At 40.2% G+C, this 22,943-nt stretch overlaps 1 protein-coding gene across 1 annotated transcript in view; it reads right to left on the bottom strand.

Annotated features, from left to right (window-relative positions):
* The window catches only part of ipo11 (importin 11), a 410,923-nt gene that overhangs the window by 227,704 nt on the left and 160,276 nt on the right, over positions 1 to 22,943 (bottom strand). The window contains exons 17-19 of the mRNA XM_072570976.1: positions 22,433 to 22,473; positions 17,788 to 17,904; positions 13,812 to 13,925 (exon numbers count right to left, since the gene is read on the bottom strand). Of these exons, the coding sequence (XP_072427077.1) occupies positions 13,812 to 13,925; positions 17,788 to 17,904; positions 22,433 to 22,473 (272 nt within the window). The remainder of the gene's footprint in view (positions 1 to 13,811; positions 13,926 to 17,787; positions 17,905 to 22,432; positions 22,474 to 22,943) is intronic.

A 22,943-nucleotide genomic window follows, 5' to 3' on the forward strand; every position in this document is an offset into this window, starting at 1 on the left:
AAAGAGAAGGGAAGATAAAAGTGGTGAGGAGTTGCATTACTAATCAAGGAGATGTCAAATCTGCACTCCGAGAGAACGTACTGGAGGACTCACCCACTGAAACAATATGGGTAGAGCGCAAAAACAAATTGGGTGCAATTACTCTCACAGGATTATAAGCCCCCCAACAGCCAAGGAGACATTGGGGAACAAATATGAAGGCAGATTATGAAAAGATGCAATGTAAACAGAGCTGTCACAGTGGATAACTTTAACTTCCCCAATATTGATTAGGACTCCCTTCGTGCAAGACGCTTAGTCCAGGTAAAATTTGTTAAGTGCATCCAAGAGGGTTTCTTGAAATAGCATGCGGATAGTGTGGTGCTGGAAAAGCACAGCAGGTGAGGCAGCATCCAAGGAACAGGAGAATCAATGTTTCGGGTGAGAACCCTTCATCAGCAGGGCATTCCTGATGAAGGGCTCTTGCCCGAAACATCAATTTTCCTGCTCCTCAGATGCTGCCTGACCTGTTGTGCTTTTCCAGCACCATACTCTTGACTCTGATCTCCAGTCCTCATTTTCTCCACAGTATGTGGATCATCCAACTAGAGGAAGTGCCATACTGAATCTTGTATTGGCAAATGATCCTAGCCAGGTGACTGACCTTTCAGTTTTATGTCTTATACATAAAAAGCAGGACAAAACTAACTGGGCCAATTACTGCCCCATCAGTCCACTCTCAATCATCAATAAAGTGATGGAAGGGGTCATCAACAGTTCTATCAAGTAGTACCTGCTTAGCAATAACCTGCTCAGCAACACCCAGTTTGGGCTCCCAGGCCAGCAAACCCCTGAGCTCATTACAGCCTTGGTTTAAACATGGACAAAACAGCTGAATCCAGAGAGGAGATGAGATTGACAGCCCTTGACACGAAGGCAGCATTTGACAGACTGTGGCATCAAGGACCCCTAGCAAAATTGAAATCAATGGATATCAGGGGCAGATTCTCCAGTGGTTAGAGTCATAAATGACACATAAGGAGACAGTTGTGGTTATTGGAGGTCAATCATCTCAGCTCAAGGACATCTCTGCAAGAGTTTTTCAGGGTAGTGTCTGAGGCCCAACCATCCTCAGCTGCTTCATCAAAGACCTTTTCTCCATCGTAAGGTCAGAAGTGGGAATGTTCATCGATGACTGCACAATGATCAGCACCGTTTGCGACTGCTCAGACACTGAAGCAGTCCGTGTCCAAATGCAACAAGATCTAAACAACCTCCAGGCTTGGGCTGACAAGTGACAAGTAACATTCATTCCACAGTAATGCCAGGCTATGACCGTCACCAACGAGAGACAATCTAATCACTGCCACATCACATTCAATGATGTTAGCATCACTGAATCCCCCACTATCAATATCCTGGGTGTTATCATTGATCAGAAATTTAACTGGACTCACCACATAAATGCAGTGGTTACATGAGCAGATCAGAGGCTAGGAATACTGCGGAGATTCCTCAAAGCCCGTCCATCATCTACAAGGCACAAGTCAGAAGTGTGATGGAATACTTCTCACTTCCCTGGATGAGTGCAGCTTCAACAACACTCAAGAAGCTTGACACCACCCAGGACAAAGCAGCCTGTTTGATTGGCACTGCATCCAGAAGCATTCACTCCCTCCATTACCCATGTTCAGTAGCAGCAGTGTGTACTATATGCGAGACGCACTGCAGAAATTTAGCAAAGATCCTCAGACAGCACCTTCCAAACCCAAGACCACTTCCATTGAGGACAAGGGCAACAGACATATAGTATCACCACCTATATGTTCCCCTCCAAGCCACTCATCACCCTGACATGGAAATAATGTCAGTGTTCCATCACTGTTGCTGAATCAAAACCCTGGGACTCCCTCCCTCATGGCATTGTGGGTGAACCCACAGCAGGTGGACTGTAGCTGTTCAAGAAGGCTGCTCACCAAAACCCTGTCAACAGCATCGAGGGATGGGCAATAAATGCTAGCTAGCCAGCAATGGCCACATCCCACTAAATTGAATTGAAAACAAATGGAACATAAAGAAAGCAGGAAAGAACTCAACCAGGAAATTAGGAGAGCAACAAGGGGCCATGAAGTAATCTTGTGAATAAGGTTAAAAAGAATCCCAAAGCATTCTGTACATATGTTAAAAACAAGAGGATAAGTAGGGAGAAGATAGGATGGCTTCAGGATAAAGGAGAGAACTAGTGCTTAGAGGCAAAGGATGTGGGCAAGATCCTAAATGAGTACTTTGAAACAGTCTTCACCCAGGAGAGGTATATGATTAGATTAGATCACTTACAGTGTGGAAACAGGGCCTTCGGCCCAACAAGTCCACACCGACCCACCGAAGCGCAACCCACCCCCCCTACATTTACCCCTTCACCTAACACTACGGGCAGTCAAGCATGGCCAATTCACCTAATCTGCACATTTTTGGACTGTAGGAGGAAACCGGAGTTCCCGGAGGAAACCCATGCAGACATGGGGAGAATGTGCACAGAGAGTCACCGGAGGCGGGAATTGAACCAAGGTCTCTGGCGCTGTGAGGCAGCAGTGCTAGCCACTGTGCCACCCTTATACGGTGGATCATGCTAATATGCTAGGGCATTTTGAGATCAAGAAAAAAGTGACGTGCTGTCTCTTGAAGAGCATTATGGTGGATAAGTCCCCAGGGCCCAATAGTATTTACCCCAACTTATTGAGAGGGAGGATTGCTGGGGTTTTGACAAAGATCTTTGTATCCTCACTAGCCTTTGGAGTGGTCCTGATGACTGGCAAATAGCTAATGTTGTTCCTCTGTTCAAGAAGAAAAGTACAGATAATCCAGGAAATTATAGACCTGTGAGTCACACATTAACGGTTGGAAAGCTTTTGGAAAGAATGCTTAGGGACAGGATTTATGCACATTTGGAAAAGCATGGCCTAATTAGGGACAGTCAACATGGCTTTGTGCAGGACAGGTCATGTCTTACTAACATGACAGAATTTTTTGGAAAGGTGACAAAGATGATCAATGAGGATTCTGCAAATGGATGTTGTTTACGTGGATTTTAGTAAGGCTTTCGACAAGGTCCCTCATGTTAGGTTCAACCAGAAGATTAAGATGCATAGGATTCGTGGTGACTTGGTCACGTGGATTCAGAATTGGCTTGCCCACAGAAGGCAGAGGGTAGTCATGGAAGGTTGCTTTTCAGGTTGGAAATCAGTGACCAGTGGTATTCTGCAGGGATCTGTGACCTCTGCTGTTTGTGGTGTATATAAATGACATGGATGAAAATGTAAATGGGTGGGTAAGTAAGTTTGCAGACTATACAACAATCGGTGGAGTTGAGAGTTGTGTAGAAGGTTGTCAAAAGATACAGCGAGTTATAGATCAGTTGTGGATATTGGTGGAAAAATGGCAAATGGAGTTTAAGCCAAATGAGTGTCAGTTGCTGCACTTTGGGAGATAAAATGTTAAGGAAAAGTATATAGTTCATGGCAGGACCCTGAACAGCACTGATTTACAGAGGGATCTTGGGGTCCAAGGACAAAGTTCCCTGAAAGTGGCCACACAAGGAGATAGGATGGTAAACATAGAACGTAGAACAGTACAGCACAGAACAGGCCCTTAAGCCCACGATGTTGTGCCGACCATTGATCCTCCTGTATGCACCCTCAAATTTCTGTGACCATATGCATGTCCTGCAGTCTCTTAAATGTCCCCAATGACCTTGCTTCCACAACTGCTGCTGGCAACGCATTCCATGCTCTCACAACTCTGTGTAAAGAACCTGCCTCTGACATCCCCTCTATACTTTCCTCCAACCAGCTTAAAACTATGACCCCTCGTGTTAGCCATTTCTTCCCTGGGAAACAGTCTCTGGCTATCGACTCTATCTATGCCTCTCATTATCTTGTATACCTCAATTAGGTCCCCTCTCCTCCTCCTTTTCTCCAATGAAAAAAGTCCGAGCTCAGTCAACCTCTCTTCATAAGATAAGCCCTCCAGTCCAGGCAGCATCCTGGTAAACCTCCTCTGAACCCTCTCCAAAGCATCCACATCTTTCCTATAATAGGGCAACCAGAACTGGACGCAGTATTCCAAGTGCAGTCTAACCAAAGTTTTACAGAGCTGCAACAAGATCTCACGACTCTTAAACTCAATACCCTTGTTAATGAAAGCCAAAACACGATATGCTTTCTTAACAACCCTGTCCACTTGGGTGGCAATTTTAAGGGATCTATGTACCTGCACACCAAGATCCCTTTGTTCCTCCACACTGCCAAGAATCCTATCCTTAATCCCTACTCAGCTTTCAAATTCGACCTTCCAAAATGCATCACTTCGCATTTATCCAGGTTGAACTCCATCTGCCACCTCTCAGCCCATCTCTGCATCCTGTCAATGTCCCGCTGCAGCCTACAACAGCCCTCTATACTGTCAATGACACCTCCAACCTTTATGTCGTCTGCAAACTTGCTGACCCATCCTTCAATCCCCTCATCCAAGTCATTAATAAAAATACAAACAGTAGAGGCCCAAGGACAGAGCCCTGTGGAACACCACTCATCACTGACTTCCAAACAGAATATTTTCCTTCTACTACCATTTGCTGTCTTCTGTTGGCCAGCCAATTCTGTATCCAGACAGCTAAGTTCCCCTGAATCCCATTCTTCCTGACCTTCTGAATGAGCCTACCATGGGGAACCTTATCAAATGCCTTGCTGAAGTCCATATATACCACATCCACAGCTCGACCCTCATCAACTTTTCTAGTCACATCCTCAAAGAACTCGATAAAGTTTGACCTGCCCCTCACAAAGCTGTGTTGACTGCATTTAATCAAGCCATGCTCTTCCAGATGGTCATAAATCCTATCCCTCAGAATCCTTTCTAACACCTTGCAGACGACAGACGTGAGACTTACTGGTTTGTAATTGCTGGGGATTTCCCTATTTCCTTTCTTGAAGAGAGGAATTACATTTGCCTCTCTCCAGTCCTCAGGTACAACTCCAGTGGAGAGTGAGGATGCAAAGATCTTCGCAAGTGGTGAAGCAATTGCATTTCTCGTTTCCCAAAGCAGCCGAGGACAAATCTGGTCTGGGCCTGGCGACTTGTCAACCTCAATGTTCGACAAAATTTTCAGCACATCAGCTTCCTCTATCTCTATCCATTCCAGCATGCACACCTGCTCTTCAAAGGTTTCATTCACTACAAAGTTTGTTTCTTTCGTAAAGACTGAAGCAAAAACCTCATTTAGGGCTTCCCCTACCTCCTCAGATTCCATAGACAAGTTCCCTATGCTATCCCTGATCGGCCCTATTCTTTCTTTGACCATTCTCTTATTCCTCACATAAGTGTAAAATGCCTTTGTGTTCTCCCTAATCCGTTCTGCCAAGCCTTTCTCGTGCCTCCTCCTGGCTCTCCTCAGACCATTTTTGAGCTCCTTCCTTCCCTGCCTGTAATCCTCTAGAGCGGAGCTTGATCCCAGCTTCCTCCACCTTATGTAAGCTACCTTCTTCCTTTTGACGAGAAGCTCCACCGCTCTCATCATCCAAGGTTCCTTTATCTTACCATTTCTTGCCCGTCTCAGAGGGACATATTTATTCATCACTCTCAACAACTGTTCCTTAAACAGTCTCCACATGTCTATAGTGCCTTTACCATGGAACAATTGCTCCCAGTCCATGCTTCCTAACTCATGTCTAATTGCATCATAGTTTCCTCTTCCCCAATTAAGTATCCTCCCATTTTGCCTAATTCCTCCCCTTCTCCATAGCTATGTAGAATGTGAGGCAGTTGTGGTCATGATCACCAAAATGCTCTCCTACCACAAGATCTGATACCTGCCCCAGCTCATTTCCAAGCACCAAGTCTAGAATGGCCTCTCCCCTCATCGACCTGTCAGCATACTGAGTTAGGAAGCCCTCCTGAACACACCTTACAAAACCAGCTCCATTCAAATCTTCTGCTCGAAGGAGTTTCCAATCAACATTGGGAAAATTAAAATCACCCATTACAACAACCCTACTACATCCACACTTTTCCAAAATCTGCCGACCTATGCTTTCTTCAATCTTCCTGCTGCTACTGGGGGCCTGTAGTAAACCCCTAAAAAGGTGACTGCTCCCTTGCTGTTTCTAATTTTCACCCATACTGACTCAGTAGATCTTCCTCGACAATGGAAGCTTCTGTAGCTATGATACCCTCTCTGATCAGTAGTGCTACACCCTCTCCTCTTTCTCCCCCCTCCCTATTCTTTTTAAGTGCTCTAAACCCTGGAACATCCAGCAACCATTCCTGCCCCTGAGAAACCTATGTCTCTGTTATGGCCACAACATCATCGCACCAGGTACTGATCCATGCTCGAAGTTCATCACTTTTATTCCTGATACTCCTTGCGTTAAAGCAAACACACTTTAACTGATCCCTTCGTTCCTTCCCAGGAAAATCCTTCCCACAAGCTGGTCTACCTCTTGCTATTGCCTCATCTTCATCAACTCTCACCTCCGGTATACAGCTCAGGTTCCCACCCCCCTGCCATACTAGTTTAAACGCTCTCGAACTACTCGAGCAAACCTTCCACCCAGGACATTGGTCCCCTTCCAGTTCAGATGCAACCCGTCCTTGTACAGGTCCCACCTTCCCAGAAGGCATCCCAATTATCTACATATCTGAAGCTCTCCCTCCTACACCAGTTGCGCAGCTACGTGTTAAGCTGCGCCCGCTCCCTGTCCCTCGCCGTAAAGAAGGCATATCGTATGCTTGCCTTTATTGGTCAGGAAATTGAATGCAAGAGTCAGGTTGTTCTGCTTTAACATGCATTTAGACAACATGAATTGGCTGTAATGCAATTGACAAATAGGAGTCATTGTTTCTAAAGTTCAAACTTTTAAGATATGTGTTGGCTATCATGCGATTGTATCGGCAACACTTTAAGTGCGATTTTTATTGCGTGATTTTTGTATCACATGGGGTCACACAAGAACACAACTATCGCGTTACAGAAGAACTACCTGTACAAGAGTTTGGTTAGGCCACACTTTGCACCACAGTATTGCATTCAATTCTGATCACCACATTATAGGAAGAATGTGGAGGCTTTGGAGAGGTTGCAGAAGAGGTTTACCTGCTGCCAGGATTAGAGGATAGGAGTTACAAGGAGAGGTTAGAAAATCTTGGGTTGTTTTCTCTGAAGTGGCAGAGGCTGAGGGAAGACTTGATAGAAGTCTCGAATTAGGTTGACAGTCAGAATCTTTTTCCCAAAGTTGAAATGTTTGATACTAGGGGACATGCCTTAAGGTGACGGGGTAAAGTTCAAAGGAGATGGGAGGAGCCTTTTTTTTTTACACGGAGTGGTAGGAGTCTGGAAACTGCTGCCATGGGTGGTGGGGGTGGAGGCAGATACAATAGGGCCATTTTAGGGACTAAAAGGGACTTTAGATAGGCACATGAATATGCAAGGAATGGAGGGATATGAATCAAGAGCAGGCAGAAGGGATTAGTTTAATTTGGCGTCATGTTCAGCACATCATGGCCGGAGGGCCCATACCTGTGGTATATGGTTCTATTTCTATGTCATTCATGTTCTGGGACATACTTATGCTTCTATGTTTCAGAGCTCTGCAATCTTTCACAATTTAAGTTATTTACTTCATTTGCATTCTTATCAGAATGCATAGAAAAAGGCCCTTCAATCCATCACATCTGGGCTAGACATCAAACATGTATTAATCTAATCCCAATTTTCAGTACTTGGCCCATAGTTTTATGTGCGATGGTATTTGAAGCGTTCACCTAAATAGCTGTTAAATCTCTATCACCCTTTTAGGCAGTGAGCTCCAGACTGTTGAGTCCTGGCAAGATCTCTGTATATTATTTCTGCACTCTTTCCAGTTTAATAATATTCTTCCTACGGCACCACCCCCTCCCATTTACCTCTCCATCCTGGAGGCTCCCTGCCTCATTCCTGATAAAGGTCTTTTGCCCAAAACGTCAGTTCTCCTGCTCCTCAGATGCTGCCTGACCTGCTGTGTTTTTCCAGCACCACTCCAATCTAAACTCTGGTCTCCAGCATCTGCAGTCCTCACTTTCGCCTGCCCATATTGTTAGGTCCATTAGTCAGAGGAAAATGGGTCTGGGAGGCTTACACTTCGGAGCTTCGGTGTGGACTTGTTGGGCCAAACGGCCTGTTTCCACACTGTAGGGAATCTAACCTAAGTTTCATTTGCCACTTTCAGCCAAATAGAAATTAATTCTGTCCCTTAATATTTTCCAATCATTTCCTTACCCGAGTTACCCCTTGAACTTATTTGCTAGTTCACTCCAGTTCGCTTTGCTTTCAAGCCATTAGGCTTGACCTTATTTATATTTAAAATATTAGTCTTGGCCCCATTCCTCTCTCGCTCAAACTAACTGTAGAATTTAACCATATTACAGCTGGTGCTATCTAGTATGCCTTAACTAGAAGGTCATTAGTTAATTCCATTTCCTTGCTTAATATCGGGTCTGGTACTGCCTGCAGGAGTCAGCTCCAGAATATGCTATTCTTTCAAACTCTTTCAAAAACCCATGTAGGTTACCCTTGTCCATCTCATTAATCCAGATTATATTTAGGCTATTATCACCCATAAATAATTGTCATACTTTCTGACAGATCTCGATTAGTTTGTCCTTTATGCTCCATCTTATCATTTTGACATCCTTATTTCCTGAACTTCAGTCATCTCTCTCAGTGTACAATACCACCATTACTTAACAAATCCAACCCATCCACCCTTATCTCATTTTCTAGCCTTGTCATGCACATTTCAATATTCAGGTACTAATCTAGCCAGAAGCCATATCAATGCAATTAAGCTTTTAAATCATATTTATTACATTCTGCATTTTAAATTCATCCATCTGGTTTTGAATGTTGTGTGCATTCAGACACACACAGCCTTCAGTTGATACTTTTATTTAACCTCGAACCCATATCTGTTACTTCACTCTTTGATTTGGACACAATATCACTTGCCATACTCAAACTTTCTCTCCGGACTTGTCTTTACTCTTTGATTTACAATCTCTTTCCTTGCCCTCAGTATTTAGTTTAAGAGCCTCTCTACTTACATGGTATGCTCACTTGTGCACTAGTGCCAGCATGATCAAGTGGAGACTATCCCCATGGCACAATTCCCACTTTCCCACTGATGCCAGTGCCTGACAAACCATTTACCTTGGATGCACATTTCTCGAATCTTATTTGTCCTTTGTCAATTCGCACGTGTCAGTTAATAACCCAGAAACAAGTATTTTTGGGATTTAGGTTCTTAATTTAATCACAACTCCTCATACTGACCAAAGAGAACCTCTTTCCACATTTTACCTACGTCACTGGTATCAACAGTAGAACTTGCCCCGTCGTATCCTAAATTCCTCTCCAAACCTAGGCATTAAGGAGGCAATACTGTCATCTGGAATCTTGCTCTTTACTGCTAAAAACAGTATTAATCCCCTTCAATATACAGTCCCTTATTGCAACTACATTCCTTTTTGCTCCCATATTTGAATTGTTTCTTATAGCACACAGTGCCACATTTAATTGCCCATCCCACCCCTACTCAGTCTCATTCAAACAAGCTGAAAAACCCAAAATTTCCTGAACAACTGTAAAGGTAGAGATCCCTGCACAACTGCCATGCAAGTCACCTTTACTGCCTCACTCTCAGTCATACCTTGCTTTCTCTCACCACTAAGGCAGATCATAAGGCCAGATTTGAAAGGGTATAACTGCTTCTTGCTACAAAATATCTATGATGTGGAGGTGCCGGTGTTGGACTGGCGTGGACAAGTTAGATGTCTCACGACACCAGGTTATAATCCAGTAGGTTTATTTGAAATCACAAGTTTTTGAAGCGCTGCTCCTTCGTCAGGTAATGTGATATCATCTGACGAAGGAGCGGTGATTCCAAAAACTTGTGATTGGACTAAAACCAGATGTCGTGAGACTTCTGACAAAATGTCTATATAACATTAGGTCAGAGTCTGTCATTCAGCCTCCAGCTCATAAATGCTAAGCCAAAGCAGTGTGAGCTGTAAAAACTTAGTTTTTACTCTGTATTTGCTCTGGATCAAACCAGTATCCAAGAATTCCCACTCGCTGCAGCTGTGACACATTAATTGTTTACTCATACTTAATATATTTTACATTAACTACTTAAATAATCTATTCAATTATTGTTTGCAAATGCAGAATGAATGTTCAGAATTAAAAGATGAGCAAAGATTAATTAAACTATTCACACAGCAGTAAACAAGGTACCCAAATGAAACTGGCCATAATCCATCAAGAAAACCAGGAAATAGGAATAACCAAAACATTGGTACATTAACAACAAGATTGGCAGTTTACAACATTATCAGAAAGTATCAGGATATAGATATTAGTCATATTAATTAGAGGTGAGAACAACAAATAGAAAAAAATCCATAGAATTGTAAGAAAGTACATGGGGCCAATCGCATGGAAAGGAGTATATTGCAGAACACCTCCTCATTGAAATGAAGGGAAGAAACATTACGTATGCAAAGTCCATAGGGTATTTTAATGATATCCCAGTAAATAAATGCAAGGTATCAACAGTGCCATCAAGCAACACCTGCTCAGCAATAAACTGCTTAGTCATGCCCAATTTGGGTTCTATCAACGCCACTTACCTCCTGACCTCATTACAGCCTTGGTTCAAAAACGGACAAAAGAGCTGAATTCCAGACCTGAGATGAGAGTTACAACCCTTAATATCAAGGCGGGGGGAGGGAGCTGCATTCAACCGAGTGTGGCAGAAAGAAGCCCTAGAAACTGAAATCAATGAAAATCAGGTGGCAATCTCTTGTGCTGGTTGGAGTCATTCCTGGCACATAGGAAGACGATTGCGACTGTTGGAAATAAGTCATCTCAGCTCCCGGACACCTCTGCAGGAGTTCCTCAGGGTAGTGTCCAAGGAGCAACCATCTTCTACTGCTTCATTAATGATCTCTCCAGAGAAGTGGGGATGCTTGCCAATGATTGCACAATGTGGAGCACCATTCGTGACACTGAACGTGTCAATGCTCAAATGCAACGACACTGGACTATAGCCAGGAAAATCTAAATAATAAGGATACTTAAGTCAGACTCCTATTTATTGACTTTAGCCCACATTCCAATCAAACTCATCTCTAAATTCCGAGTCCTAAGACTCTGTTCCCCACTCTGCAACTGGATCCTTGATGCCCTGACCCGCAGACTGCAATCAGTAAGGCTAGACAACACCACCTCCACAATAGCCCTCAACACAAGTGCCCTACATCGCTGCATACTCAGCCCTTTACCAAACTGCTTGTACACTCATTCCTGTCTGGCCATATTCAGCTCTATAAATTCAGTTCCATTTACAAATTTGTTGATGACACCACCATATTGGATGAGATCATAAACAATGAAGAGACAGAGCACAGGAAGTAGATAGACAGCTTAGTGGCATGTGCAAAGACAACAATCTCTCTCTCGATGTAGGCAAACTAAAGGAACTGGCCACCACTGTCTGTGTCAATACTGCGGAGGTGAAAGTGGTCGAGAGCTTCAAGTTCCTAGGAGTGAATACTACCAACATCGATGTGACAGTCAAGAAAGAACACCAACACATCGACTTCCTCAGAAGACTAAGGAAATTCAACATGGTCACAATGATTCTTACCAATTTTTATAGATGTACCATAGAAAGCATCCTATCCAGATGCATCACAGCTTGAACTGGCAACTGCTCTGCCCAAGACTGCAAGAAATTATAGAATTGTGAACACAGTCCAGTCCATTACCAAAAACCAGGGTTCCTTCCATTGACACCACCTACAATTTGCACTGCCTCAGGAAAACAGCCAACATAATCAAAAGACCCCTCCTACCTTGGTTATACTCTCTTCCATCATCTTCCATTGGTACAAAAGTTTGAAAACTTACCAATAGATTCAAGAACAGCTACTTCCCCACTGTTATCTGACTTAGGAATGGACCTCTCATAGATCAGAGTTGATCTTTCTCTGCATCTTCGGTAATTGTAAAACTATATTCTGTATTCTGTTATATTATCCTGATGTACTTATGTCATGTATGATTTGTCCAGTTAGCCCACAAAACAATTTTCACTGTATCTTGGCATGTGACAATAATAAATCAAATCAAGAACCAGAGGATGAGGGAATTTTGAATTCTAAAATACACTCAATCAGTTGACACATAAAAGGTTAGTACATAAGCTAATGACTCATGGAATTGGGGGTGATGTACGAGCATGGAAAGAGGATTGGCTAACTAACAGGAAACAAAACCAAGGGCAAGCTGTACCTTTTGGGGTGCCATGGAATCAGTGTTGGGGCCTCAATTATTGACAATCTACATTAATGACTTGGAGGAAGCACAAATCAAATCTGATGGCACAAAGGTATGTTGAAAAACAACTTATGTTGAGGACACAATGAGTCTGAAAAGACTTCTCAGAACATTAAATGGGAATATAGAATACAATGTGGGGAAATGTGAGATTATCCATTTCTTTTGCACAATAGAAAAGCAGTATTGCATTTAAATGGATAGATGCCACAGCAAATTGCGGTAAGGAGGGATCTGGATGCTTTTGTACATGACATACAAGTTATTAGCATGCAGGCTCAGCAAATATTTGGAAGGCAAAGTGCATGTTGACCTTTATTACAAATGTGATACAGTATAAGTATAGGGAAGTCTTGGTACCACTGTACAGAACATTGATGAGAGTATATCTAGAGGGACCTTGACAATTTTGGTCACTTGCACTGTTTATACTTGCACCGCAGGCAGTTTAGAGAATGGTCACTAGGTTGATATTTGAGATAAAGGACTTGTCTTACGTGGTAAAGTTTGTCAAAATTGGGGCTATGCTCATTTTCGCTTAGAAGAATGAGAAGTGATGTTTTTGAAAAATGAGATTCTGCTGGTCGGGGGAATGCCAACAGGATGTTTCGACTTGTGTTGAATCTAGAACTAGTCGGACCCAGTTTCATAATGAGTAGTCTCCTATTAAATTCAGCAAAGAGGCAGCATTACTTTCTTGCTAACTTTTTGAATTCTTTAGCGTAGGGAACATGGAGACTAGATTATTGAATACATCCGAAGCTGATCTAGACACATTTTTGATCTATAAGGGAATTAATGATTTTGGGGACAAGCAGAAAAGTGAAGTCAAGGTCACAGTATATCAGATATTACTGAATAGTAAAGCAGGTTTGGGTTCCCATTCAGCTGGTTCCAGCATTTTCTTTTATTCTTATACCTTTGTCACACAGCCCCTCCAATGCCTACATAGGCTGACAGAGGCAGAGATGATGAACCATTTGTAAAGGAAATAGGATGGGAGTTTAGGGGTAATACACTTACATTTGTAGGGAGACAGAGATGGAGCTGGGCAATGGGAACAACAGACAAAGTATCACACTGCCCAAAGTTTAGTCATCAGTCATAAGTATTCCAAATTGTCCCAAATCTTGGTCTGCTGTTCGTAATTTTCTCCCCTTCTCTAAAAAGTACAGCCTTACACAATGATCCAATTTCATGAGCAGGAACAGACTAGCATTAATTTACTAATGTGTTCAGATTCTTTATTTCGGATCCTAGAAGTTAACAGTTGCATCGATAACTACAACATTGCACAGTATTCCTGCTTTTGTGCAGAGCTGAGCTCCTAGAACTGTTCAATGGAATTCTATATAATTCTAAATCTAGTGAAAAGACAATGCATTTATTAAAACTGTACCTGCACAAGATGAATTAGTGTGGTAAGAATTGCACATCGCAGCATATTGTGATCTTCAGATTGCTTCCAAAGCAAAGGTAAATACTGCACCAAACATCCAACATAAGGTCGAATCTAAATTTAAAATAAAATTCAATTAATCATTCATAAAATTTACAAAACATCAAGTTTGAGAATGGTTATAAGATATTTGAAAACCTTAAATCACACTGAAGACCACTATAGATGTTACCTAATGCAAGTTTTAATACTTCAAATTAAGATGAATAGGTAGGTTGCTGTAAAAAATGCTGCAATCGGTTTCTTCCATGCTGAATTAATCCTGTGATTTTGGTAGCAGTTTTGACTAACTGAAATACACACTCTCAAAACCTCCTTTGTTGCAGCACCTATTCTGATCTTCACCATGGGAATTTTTCTCATTTATAGTTGCTCGGCATTAAAACATGGTAAGAAACATCATGTGAGAGGTGCAAAATACACCACATAAAAGTTGCGTGCTATTTCTTGCAAAATAGATACCATTTACAAGAGCAACATGTAAACATGTAGCCATGTTTCTGATACATGGTTCCAAGAAGCTCTTAGTAACCTATTCTGTAAGGCACTGTTGCATTCGATTTGCTCATAATGGAAATTAGGTACTGACAATCATTCTTGAGTTTTTCTTTACATTGGAAGTGGCAATTGTATTTGGATGGAAACACAAAGTGAATGATAAACTGTGACTAGCTGTTTACCAAAAGCAATGATGGACACTTGGAATAATAGATGATAAATACTGAAGAGGAAGAATTCAAATAACTTATTTAGAATGACAACAAGCCCCCCCCTACACTCGCATCTACTAAGTATTAACTTCTCAAAAATTCGGAGGTGTTTGATTCCATCATTTTCAAAAAGTCTCTTCCATGTTTTTAAAAATATTTATTCACTGTATGCAGGTGGTACTGGCTAGGCCAGCACTTATTGCCTAATCCTGATTGCCCTGAGGGAAATCAAGTATCAACCACACTGCTGAGGATCTGAAGTCACACGTAGACCAGAACAGGCAAGGTTAACACCATTCCTTCCCTAAAAGACATCAGTGAACCAGTTGGATTTCTTTATAGCAAATAACATGGCTCCATAGTCACAATTAGGCCAATTTTTATTCCAGATTTTTATTGAATTGAAATCTCACCATCTTCAATGGTGGAATTTGGACGCATGTACCTAAAACATTGGTCTGGGGTTCTGGACAGCTCATGTAGTATTTGGTACAATGCCCTATTCTTAAAGTTCAACCTTTAGTAATTTTGAAGATTAACATTACCTTACAATTTGAACCGATTTTTTTATCTGACCAGAAGTTTGACAATAACAAGGATATAAATGACCCATCTCTAAAAGTCACTACTGAAATCGTGTTTTAAAAAGGGTCTTTAAGAAAATTGAGCTATTTAGATTTTAAAGTGGCAGTCCCTAAAAATATGTACTCAAGCCTTCTTGGTGTCCTCTATTCTTGGAAGGCCTGAAGCTTACCAATGGAAACAACATGGTCCTCTGCAGAAAGACATAGGTGATGATGTATTTATAGATGGGAGGATGTAGTCAAGCAAACCAATTCCTCTACCTGGAGTTTTGTTGATGGGCACCTTGGTCAGGTTCAAGAGCAATCCACAAGAATGACTTCAAGTCTACTTGTTTCCATCTGCACTTGGGGTGATCAAAGTTACTGTGCAGAACTGGTGTATTCCAGAAATCAAACAGCCACTAATTTGGAGAAATAGTCTAAAAGAAGATCATCTTTTAGACATATACTTGAAAAGTGAAAAGTCAATCTTCTCAAGTCTCTTTTCAAAGGTTATCAGCCTAATTCTCTGTTGTTTTTCCATTTGATTGATACATCTAAAAACCTTAATTTTTACTTTTGTACCATTTAAATTGGCTCTGCATGTTCATTTGTCTTTGGTAAGTCAAACTAAGTATATCCTAGAGCAAATCAAAATTCATTTGGAATATAATTATCCCAAAGAAATATCAATGTGGACATTTGGGCAACTCTTTCCTTCCTAAATCTGCGACTTCTGGTCATGCTTTTACTGGCCATGAATTTTGCAATAGGGGTTGAGACAATGAATGAAACATGTTGCTGACCATGAAGAAGGTAGGCCAAAAAAATCAAGTGATCTAATCTTCCCCAACATTTAGTTCAGACTAATATCAATTCAAGGGAATTTCTAACTTCCAAAAGTGCCGTCACTAAACAGACTAAGCAGCTAATCTCAGTGAAGAATTCTCAAAGTCAGCAAACAATCAGATTACAGACAGGAAAACAAAGATTGGGAAAGATATAGGAGATTGAGGTAGGACTGGAAATATCATTTTCTTTTAAAAATGTTAAATTTTTTATGGTGAAGAAATTTAGAGAAAATCCACAAATCAGTTTTTTTTCCTAAGGCCAGACAGGTAATTCACAATACAGTACCTGTTAAAAACCAAGTTAAGCCTTTCTCAAAAAGTAATTTCTCTGACCAAGGTTTTTACAGTGAGTCTTAATTTCATTAAAATAGGCTTTTATGTCTATTCAAGTGATTTTTGAAAAAAGATTTCCATATGAAGATGCGCTTAGTGTATTCTGTGGATCTGCAGAAAATCAATTACAGCAACTTACAGATTCTTGCTTTGAATCGTACACATATGGATGCTAGAAGCTGCTGAGTGGTTCACAATTCTAAAGATAGTGAACACCAATAGTTGTGGTATCATTACAATCACAAATCTGGGCTACTAATGCAATGCATTCAATTTGTTTACCTGCTTTAACTCAAAGTAGCAATATTTGAACCTGCTAAGAAGAAGCAAACAGACTGCTTTTCAAAAGGATTAATATGGCAGCAAATAGCAGAAGTCCAACATCAAACATCCCCACAGATTCAGTAAAGTGCCTTAGTTTTATTCTCCAGTTTTACTAGGAAAATGTTTCACTTTTTGTCTTGGAATATCTACTACCAACTACATTCCTACACGAACTATTAGCAAGAAAAGAACTCTCAAGACTGCCATTTTAAATTAGCTTCCCAGCTGAAAGGGTCCTCAGTTTGCATTTCCTTATTTGCGTCATGAATATTATTCAATATTTTTTGAAAAGAGAATAAGGAAAGTACTAGTTTGGCTTTAAAATAAAAAGGTCTGCAATCAGTTTTCTTTTGCTTCGTTTTGAAAATTGCAAGTTACTGGTTGGCAGTATTAGTTGGCAAAAGATCTAATTTTCACCTTTTCTGTAAGTTTGACGACTTGAGAAGAAAAGACAGTCAGGACCTAACTACCAATTTTCTGCCAAATGGATGTCAGCAGAACTAGTGGCAACATCAACATTAAACGAATGAGGCAATAAATTGTGACTAACTACCATTTAGATGAGTAGTTCCAATCAATAACACCTTATGAGACTGCCATTGATGCATAACTGTACATTTGAAAAGCTGTGATTTCTCTACATGTGTTATTACAATTGTAAGAATCCCACCTTTTTAAGAAGTCTTACTTAAGAAACATGTCATAAATCTAATGAGAAAAGCAGTTGTCTCCACCTAAACCTTGGAATCCTACCTGAGTGAAATGGAAAAGAAACACATTAGCTTTCTACTCCAATTGACAAGCTATTAAAATAACTAATTCTGCTCTTCATAACTATTCAAAACAGACAGCTAAGTGTGGAAAAGGTCATGTAGAAAGAACAGGGAACAGCTGCCAGTTTACAAATCAAAACATTTCACTGCCTCAGTTTGAGGAACTACCATCAAATGATATGCCAATGGTTCACTCATCATCAGAAAGAAAGAATAAAATGTGAAGTGGAGAGGGAAAAATGTATTTGACTGTTAACATGCATTTCTATTCATAAAATTGTAAACTAAATATATACAGGATAACTAATGTTTAAAGATTTTTAAAATTAATTTTGCAATTGTACAAATTTCCACAGTATTACCTGCATTCCAACTCTTTCGATGACACAAGAAATTACATGCAATACATGCATCTTTGTATCACATTCTGTGACTTCTTGAAGCAAGTGGAAGAGTAGACTGAAAATATTTTCCAAATACTGTAGAAGAAATAAATTATGCACTGTAATTACAGCAGTTTAAAGATACTCAAAAATAATATTAAGCAGAATATTTCAAATGAATAAGGTAAATAGCCAATGCCTTTTCCCCAGGGTAGGGGAGACCAAAACTAGAGAGCATAGGTTTAAAATGAGAGGGGAAAGAGTTAAAAGAGACGTGAACGGTAACTTTTTCACAATGAGAGGGGTGCATGTTTGGAACGAGCTGCCAAGGGACATGGTAGAGGTGAGCAAAATTACAACATTTAAAATACGTTTGGACAGGTACATGGACAGGAAAGCTTTAGAGGGATGTGGACCAAATGCAGGCAAGTGGAATTAGTTCAGTTTAGGAAACCTACTCGACGTGGACAAGTCAGGCCAAAGGGTCTGTTACTGTGCTATTTGACTCTATGCCCCTACAACAACACACATGAACACCAAAGAAAAATAACAAAATAACTAACATTTCATTTGCACAAAATGATAACTCTACCATTTTCCAGTTCATTATTTTTATTTACTCATGGGACGTAGGTGTTACTAACTGGCTAGCACTTATTCACAATCCCTAATTGTCCTTGAGAAGGTGTACAGCATTATGGGTGTAGCTACAGCATGTGGACTGCAGCAGTTCCAGAAAGGAGCTCACTACCATTTTCTCAAGGGCAATAAATACTGGCCAGTCAGCAATGCTGACATTAAAAAGGGAGGAACCACGGGATTCTGACCCAGCAATATAAACTTCCAAGTCAGGATGGTGAGTAGCTTGCAGGGGAACTTGCAGGTAGTGCCATTCCTGTGTATATGCGGCCTATGTCCTTCTAAATGGCAGTGGTCATGTGTTTAGAAGTTGCTGTCTAACGATCTTTGGTGAGATTCTGTGGAGCATCTTGTGCATACACACTACCACTACTGAGTTTTGGTGGTGGAGAGTGTGGATGTTTGTTTACTTGGGGCCAATCAAATAGGTTGCCATGTCTTGGATGGTGGCAAGCTTATAGAATGTTGTTGGGGAGTTGCACCCATCCAGACAAGTAGTGAGATTTCCATCACCGTCCTGACTTGTAGACGGCAGTCTGGCTATGGGGAGTCAGGAGGTGTATTACTCTCTGCAGTATTCCTAGCTTCTGATGTCGTTGTTGCCACTGTATTTATATTGAGTTAAGCTTCTGGTCAATGTTGATAGTGAGGGATTTGGTAATGCTACCGAATGTGAAAGGGTGGTGGTTAGATTGCCTCTTGGAGATGGAAATTGTCTGTAACTTTTGTGGTGGGAGTGTTAATTTCCTCCTGTAAGTCCAGGCCTGGATATAGTCCAGGTCTTGCTGCATTTAGACAAGGACTGGTTCAGTCTTGCCAGAACAAGGTCATTTTGCCATTTATTTACCAATTTTGATTTCAAGTCATCTGTTGGAAAATACAGTTATTCTTTCCTTAGGTGCTTAGTTTCAAATCACTCATGAACTTTAACATCAGAATTACATATCTCATGGCTTAATAATTTACAGTGCACTTAGTGTCAAAAAAAGTCATCACTTCAAAAATGTCCGCAATTTAGCAGTTTGTCAAATTGTGGAGACCAGCTTTCAGCTGCAAATACACTGATCTACATGCCAAAAGGCATGATAAATTGTTATCAACTTTTAGAAGTCAAGTAGAACAGGCCTGCATCAACTCTCTCACATCTGTCAGTGAGAACACAAGCTAAACCACTGAGTAAATTTAGTAATTGTTGGTGACATAATCTATATCCTCACAAATGTGATTCCCCAAAATATGGTTAAAAGCTGCAGAACCGACAGGTCCAAAGCCGATAATGTATTTCTGAAGGTACAAAGTGAGAAATAATGGGAATAGAATAAGCAGACAGGATTACTCTCGCTGTGATAGCCTACATGAGCTTGAGAAATCTATTAATTGGTGATAGGCTTAGGACTGGAGGTGGTCATGCTGGCTTGGCACCAGAATTCCAATCCTGATTCTTAAAGAGAATGGGGTATGCAATTGATAGGTAACAGAGAGCAGTTAGGGGTTTCTGCATCCACTGGGATTTCCACCTGGCATGCAGGCTTAATTGATGACACTAATGAGTGATATTTAGCATACGAAGGAAACATACAATGTTGTACTGCAAAGGGGCATCACCAACAAGTACACAGTAGACTTACTCAAATTAAGTTTCAGATACTTCGATCTTTAGTACACTATTCCACAGAAAGAGTGTCTCACATCACTATGATGTGCAGCGCATTCCACAACCATACCCAACAAGTAATGGGTGATTATCTTTGAAGAGGCGGAAGACTGAAATATCTCTTTGAGGAAGGAGAAGGGGATGATTGTGTTGTGGACTTCGAATTTGGTTGCAGACAAGAAGCAACAATGATACTGGTGAGATGAGGCAAACAACCTCATATAATCCTTACTGGGAATAGATTTCAGGTCGAGTGAGCGACTGACACCTTTTTCTTGTAATATTTTTTAAAAATCTGTTAACTGGGAGCCCAAAACTCTCTGTTCAGGTCAGACATGTTTCAAAATGTTTACACTGCTTTTTGTTTCACAAATGGAGTGTTTGTCTTCAGTTTGACTGTGCTACAACTTGCACTCAATCCATGCAAAAAAACTTAGCTTTTTCAAAAAAAAATTATGTGCAACAGTTTATGCACAACATTACATTCCTGTGACCATGGAAGCAGGCACTTGCGTTTAACCTGTCACACAGACTAGACATTCCAATCGGACCTAGTTCCGTCTCAGGGCAACAATGAATGGAGAATAAGTGCCAAGACGTACCAGTGAGATCACCCTCAAAATAAATATTAATTTTTTTAAAATCACAGGTAAATTAGTTGAAGGTCAGACGCAAGTGGAATTTAGGATCTTATATTGTGAAGTCAATGAGATGAGATAATGATATTGGAAACAAAAAGTCATGCTAAATTAAATTACATATTTGAAAAAAAATAAAATGTATAAATGGACTGTCGTGAATACAATTAATGTTGTCGTCATATTTTTAAGTCTGTCACAAGTTGTGCAAATGGAAGGAACAGGTTTAATCTACATACTTTTTCACACATATATATATTAATCAACACAATTTTATCAAATCTTAGTCATGGATACTTTAATTTCCTTTTCTAACCTTTTAATTTCCTTGTTCTCACAGATAGACTGGTGTTGGAAGATAAAAATGCATATTAAATGTGGGCTGTTCACTTGTGTTTTTGATTCTTGTTGACATTTGATTAAATAATTCAACGGACTCTCTAACTTAATTTACGCTATCACACACTGCTGGACTAGAACACCACAAAAATTATGCTCATTATGTTGTAAAGCCCAAACAACTGTTTTTGTACAATTTACAAGCATTCAACATTCTAGATCATAGAAAATAGCAGAGACTAGCTTGAGTAGTTAAGAAGAATGTAAGACAAAACAAAAATATTAAGTTGACACTCAAGTTGGATGGCAGTTAAATTTAAGAAATAAAACAATGGAATTACAGGAATAGGGGAGAAAGTAGAAATGGGACTGATTGGAGTTGGAGTTGGTCTAATGGGCCAAAATTGTCGAATAGGCTGATAGCCATTCCCTGTGCTTCAGTGATTCCATGACTATTTACAACAGAAGAGTTGGAAGTTAGAGCTAGGACCACAGGCTAGACATTTTGAAGCACTGAAAGCAAGAGCTGTTAAATTCAGAAAAAAAAATATTTCAATTTAGTTCCAAGATGTGGGACATTTCCCAATCACCAGCAGAGGCGGGTACAATTACAACACTGAAAGGGATCTGGATGGATATATGATTGGAAGGGTTTAGAGGGATATGGTCAGATGCTGGCATATGGAACTAGGTCAGATTGGAATGTCTAGTCTGTATGACAGGTTAAACAGAAGTGCCTGCTTCCATGCAATGACTCTGTTGCTAGAGTAGTATGTACCCACAACACATTTTGTCTCCAAGCCAAAGTAAATTATGGAGTAGCAACCAGCATCTTTAATATTAGGAGGTGGAGAGAAAAATAAAGAAATGAGGCAACATTTATGAAGTTAAAAAAAAATTATGGCTAAAGAATTTGCAGCTACCTTTCATGTAAACTTTTGTTGTGAAGTATCCTTACCGTCCTCAAATTCTGATAATTAATCCACAATGGTCTCATTAATGACTAATTTAATTTTGCAGGAATTTGCATCTGCACAGTTGTTTTATTGAATGCATCATGTGCTGTGACAATATAAGCGTTAAACTGAAAAACACACTTTCAAAGTTGTCCTACACACAATTTAAAAAAATGCAATTAACTGCCCTAATTAGCAATGGTTTCTTTGTTAAGCATGTATTTTCAGGACAATATCTAGCACAATCCATGATTTTAGTCACCTCATTTGCTGAAGTTTAGCCATGATTCTACCGAGATTACTTTCTCTCAATCATCAACTAAAAATCCCGACGTAATACAAAATAAAACTTACATTTTTGTCAAAGTTACAAATATGCATAGAAATAGAATACTTACTGGCACAAACTGCTCTGTTCTAAATTCAAAGTCATCTACAGGTATAATCAAGTTAAGGAAAAAGATGTTTGTTTGCCCTTGTAAAACAATCAACAAACTACTGGATTAGTAAGTTCCCGATGCAGTCGGTAAATATTTTTTTCAGTGAAAATCTTACTTCTTTCCTTGATATAGTCATAGTTTAGATTCACACAATTAGAAAAAAAACATTCACAAATGAAGCTAAACTAAAACAAGAGACAATTAGAATCCACTTATGTCAATACATTTACTCTTAACCATTGAAAATCAACTTGAATGTAAAATATTGATTACTAAAACACTCAGTTTTGCCAAAGTCACAAAAAGAAAAGAAAAAAATACTTGGTGGTTCAAAACTATTCCATTTTGAAAGATTAATTTTCATTTAATGAAGTACTGTGGGCAGTGCTGCCGATACCAGCATATTTTTGCCCATCCTCATTTGCCCTACAGAAGGTGCTGGTGAACTGCCTTCTTAAACCACTGCAAT

The sequence above is a fragment of the Chiloscyllium punctatum genome, chromosome 1 (genome assembly GCF_047496795.1).
Source record: "Chiloscyllium punctatum isolate Juve2018m chromosome 1, sChiPun1.3, whole genome shotgun sequence".
NCBI classification, from domain to species: Eukaryota; Metazoa; Chordata; class Chondrichthyes; order Orectolobiformes; family Hemiscylliidae; genus Chiloscyllium; species Chiloscyllium punctatum.